A 4,055-nucleotide genomic window follows, 5' to 3' on the forward strand; every position below is an offset into this window, starting at 1 on the left:
TCTTGATGTGACAAGAATGAATAAGATAAAAAATAAACTTCATCTTAACAAGTAGTTCTTTTGACTTTCTCAAGCTCACCAGGAAATACATCAAATTCTGAAAGTGCCCAAGACCAGTAAAATGTCAGGGCTGAAGGGAAAACACAATGTTAGAAATGAGACGGATTTTATTTTTTAATAAATCTTTTGGTTCATTTGGACTTCCTAGTATTAACTTTGTTCCAATCTGTTGAGACATTGCCATATCAACTACTAAAAACCACGTTTCATAAATATTTGATGTTGGTCTCATAAAAATCCCTTGGGTCTATTATACTTTTATTCTTATGTAATCGGAAACAAATCTTTTTCTTTTTAATATCAAACAGACCATGTTACACACATAGTTGACTATTTACAAAGCATCCAATTAAATCCTACTTAATTCTGTCTCCCTCTTAATATTCTAACTGGTATATAAAGTACTGATCACATTAAGTGCCTAATGTTCACAAACCCTGATCTATCTGCTGTTACCCCAAAATTATCATCATCCTTACAAGGAAATCTTAAGAATGAAAAGTAAAATTTTCAAGAAAAGAGACCAGAAATCACAGTACAAGACAGATAAAATCTACTTTAATATTCACATGTAAAAGTTACACATCACAAGAGATTGAACAGTAGCTTCGCAGTAACTCACATAGCTATAGTGAAAATCATTTTTATAAAAAAATAATCTAGATGTGATCATCAGAATTTTTGGTCTACTTAGTGTTTGAAGATCGACTTTTATCCCTGCTTGAAAATTTTGCCATTATGCCTCTTAATTTGTTTTTTTCTCCCACAGTTGCCTATTAATATTCTTTGGAGGAAGGAAAGCAGTAAGTGCTCTTTTTCAAGTTTGCCCTTTGGTAACAAGCAGAGAACAGTTTTTATTTCTATGGTTTAAATAATCTGTACAGACATGAAACTCAGTGACATTAAGCTTTAGCGTAAAATGAAGAGTGATAAGGATTTTTTTTCACCTTGATAAACAGATTTCATAAACTCTTTAAGGATCCCTATCTCATCTACAAAATCATTCAGAATCCATTCTGACTTCTTTTAAAAAAACAAACACTCTTTATGTATAACACTATAAAACCCTGTACTAAAAACAGATAAAAGTGTATTTCAACACGAATGCTCCAAATACAGATATTTCAATCTAGGTTAAAAAAAACACATTTGAATGGACTCAGAACAAGTTTATTTTGTGATTAAACATCTCATACAGTCATGCAGGACCACTAGCGCTAGCTGTGACTTCTGATTCTACAACACTGGGCAAAACAAAAACAAATTAAAAACCAAGCCAAACAGCAAAGACATTCAAGATACCGAGAGCTCTGCAAATGAGCTGAAAAATAATTTTTAAAAAAAAAATATTCCCAAAGATTAAAAATAAAAACACACATATAATATTTACAAAAAATATTTAATTAAAAATATTTTATAATTACAGTAGTCTATTAAAGCATATACTTTTCTCACACTTATAGAACATCTCTCTATATATACATGGTATGAAATGTCACTCAGTTATCTATACAATATGTAACATTCTTGCAAGGAAAAGAAAGTTCCCTGCCCCGTTATAATCATCTATTTTAAACAATAGATGTCAAGAAAGGATTATCTACAATGCTCTGGTATATTAGTAAAGCTTCGAAACAAAAATTGAGCTCCTTGGTCACAAAGTAGGCTTCTAAAGTCGAATTTGCTCTTGATCTTCTATTTATTTCTCAGTCCTGTCACACATAGGCTTAAAGTTTAACTGCACCTCCAAAAAAAAAAAAAAAACCACATAGGAATGTACAATTCACAGCGGCTATAAAATGAAGAGACAAAACAGAAGATCTATGCAGAATGTTTATGAACGTGCAAAAAAAAAGGGGTGAAAGTTTTGTTTTCCTTTCCTCTCTCGCCCTCCTGGAATGGAGAATGAAAATGTTTCTATGGGTTGCTGATGTTTTTCTCCTTTTCCTCCGGTGGCTCTTCTTCTAACTTCTGCTCTTCCCCCTCCCTCTCTAGAGCTCCTGGCTCGGGCTCAGGCGGCCGCACACCTGTGGAAGAGGAATGAATAGAGGGGGTGTGTGAACCTTCCCCGCTGCAGACTAACTGGCGCCACCGACTAAACTTAAGACATGCTTGATCAACAACCCAAAACAAACCAGGTCAGACAACACCCGCAGCCCCGAGGCCCAGTCGGGCTCTAAGCAGGCAGCTGCGGGTCCCCTGGAGAGGGGACTCACGCACGGGTTTTACCCGCATCCCTCTTTGTGAGTGTTAAAACTGCTTTCGTGGACAGCGGGACAGTGTCCAGGCTCAAGAGGCTGCCTTATTTCTAGAAGGGGTGCAGGACCCCGCTGGTCACAGGGAAAGGGAAGGACACTTAGAATAAGACCCTCCCCATCTTGAGTTACTGAGGCGAAGTGCTGGTTCGATGGGTGGTAGGAGAAACTAGTGAGGACGAGTGGGTGGTGAGGCTTGTGTCTTTGAAAATGTGCCTTCAGAAATGCTGGGGGGGGGGGGCGGCAGAAGAACATCAGGGTGGCCTGTCACCGGAAGCCCCGGTAGACTGGCATCTCTGGTGACCAGCCACCAGAGAAGGGGGAAACGCGCGCTCACCTGGACAGCGCTGCTCAGCGGCACAGAATGCTGTCGCCCTGCTTGTTCACCGAGCCGGCCTGCAACAGCAAGCGAACACCAAGGGAGGGAAAGGTTAGCACAGCAGGCACCCGGGCTGGCGCGGACTGCTCTGGTGGACTGCTCTGGGAGAAGCAAGCGCACACCCGCCCACCACACCCCAGTCTGCAACCCGGGTGCCCACAGGGCGCACAGACCCTCGGGCACATGCTGCACTTGACAGCCCGAGTCCCGCCCCGCTGTTCTCCGCGACCTGCACTCGCCCAGCAGGACTAGTGGTGCTGAGCGCCCGCAGGAGATGGGGGTGGCTGTCATTCTCGGTGGCCCTAAATCGGAGGAATGCCCTCGCTCTGCCATCCTGCACGGCCCTCCCGGCCCCCACCCAGCCCCTCACCGGGTCCGTGTTGAGCGCCGTGAGCGGGGTCCGCGGTGGCACGGACGGACAGGTCCCAGCCGGGTGGTGTGGTGGTGCCGGCGGCGGAGGCTGCCTCAGCAGAGCAGGGTGCGTCTCAAGCGCCAGCTGCAGGTCCAGGATGTAGTCGATAACATGCTGCAGGATCTCCACTTTGCTGACTTTCTTGTTGGGCGGGATGGTGGGCACCAGCCTCCGCAGGCGGCTGTAGCAGTCGTTCATATCACACTGCAGGCACAGCGCCGGTTCGTCGGCTGCCGCCTCGGCCGCCTTGCAACGAGCGGCCGCCGCAGCCGCGGCTGCAGCCGCCGAGCCGCCCAGGCTGTGGCCGTGCTCAGCCAGGCAGCGCAGCGCCAGCTCCCCGCCACCGCAGCCCGACGGCGCCTTCCGGCCCGAGGGGCGCACGGGGCTCACAGCCTTCATCTCGCGCGTCCTGCGCCCTGCGAGAGCAGACCCGCCTGCACGAACGAGGGAAGCAGGGAAGCTGGGGTCCCTGCCCACGACTGGCTCGGCTCCGCTTGCCTTCGGCCCGGCGCGCTGGGACACCGCGATGCTCCTGCGCCCAACAATTGATGGGAGGGTCGCTCCGGGTTTTGCGAGGGGCTTTCTGTTCAGTGGGTGACACCCAGTCCTGGTCAAATAGCAAGAAAAATTTTTAAAAAGCACTGGGAAAAGAAAGCAGCCTACCCGGATTCGCTAGTCACTCCCTTTGGAGCTCACACTATAGCCCGACTGCCAGGTTCTTGCTACTAATGCCTGGCCGCGCCTCCGCCACCCGGCTCGAGCCCAGCCTAACGCGCAGCTGTATTTATAGTGCCGCGCGCCTCAGGGGCGGGGCCAGCCAGCCAGCCGCGCCGCAGCGCAAGCCCAGGCCGGCTGAGCGGGGGCGGGGTGTGCAGGGGGAGGAGGCGGGGGCGGGGACTCCGCGCGGGGCCGACGGGGGTTCGGAGAGCTGGGCAACTCTAGTGGAAGG

The 4,055-nt window shown here is 48.3% G+C and overlaps 1 protein-coding gene across 1 annotated transcript; it reads right to left on the bottom strand.

Moving 5' to 3' along the window:
* Positions 1 to 596: 596 nt before the first annotated feature.
* LOC102869986 (DNA-binding protein inhibitor ID-4-like) lies at positions 597 to 3,814 on the bottom strand. The gene is made up of 3 exons (XM_006888661.1): positions 3,065 to 3,814; positions 2,653 to 2,711; positions 597 to 2,087 (listed from the first exon to the last, which is right to left on the bottom strand). Exons 1-2 carry the CDS (start codon positions 3,503 to 3,505, stop codon positions 2,667 to 2,669), a joined length of 486 nt encoding a protein of 161 aa, XP_006888723.1. The 5' UTR covers positions 3,506 to 3,814; the 3' UTR covers positions 597 to 2,087; positions 2,653 to 2,666.
* Positions 3,815 to 4,055: the final 241 nt, after the last annotated feature.

This window comes from Elephantulus edwardii, unplaced genomic scaffold, assembly GCF_000299155.1.
Source record: "Elephantulus edwardii isolate Elephantulus edwardi_28Jun2011 unplaced genomic scaffold, EleEdw1.0 scaffold00070, whole genome shotgun sequence".
In the NCBI taxonomy this organism is placed as follows: Eukaryota; Metazoa; Chordata; class Mammalia; order Macroscelidea; family Macroscelididae; genus Elephantulus; species Elephantulus edwardii.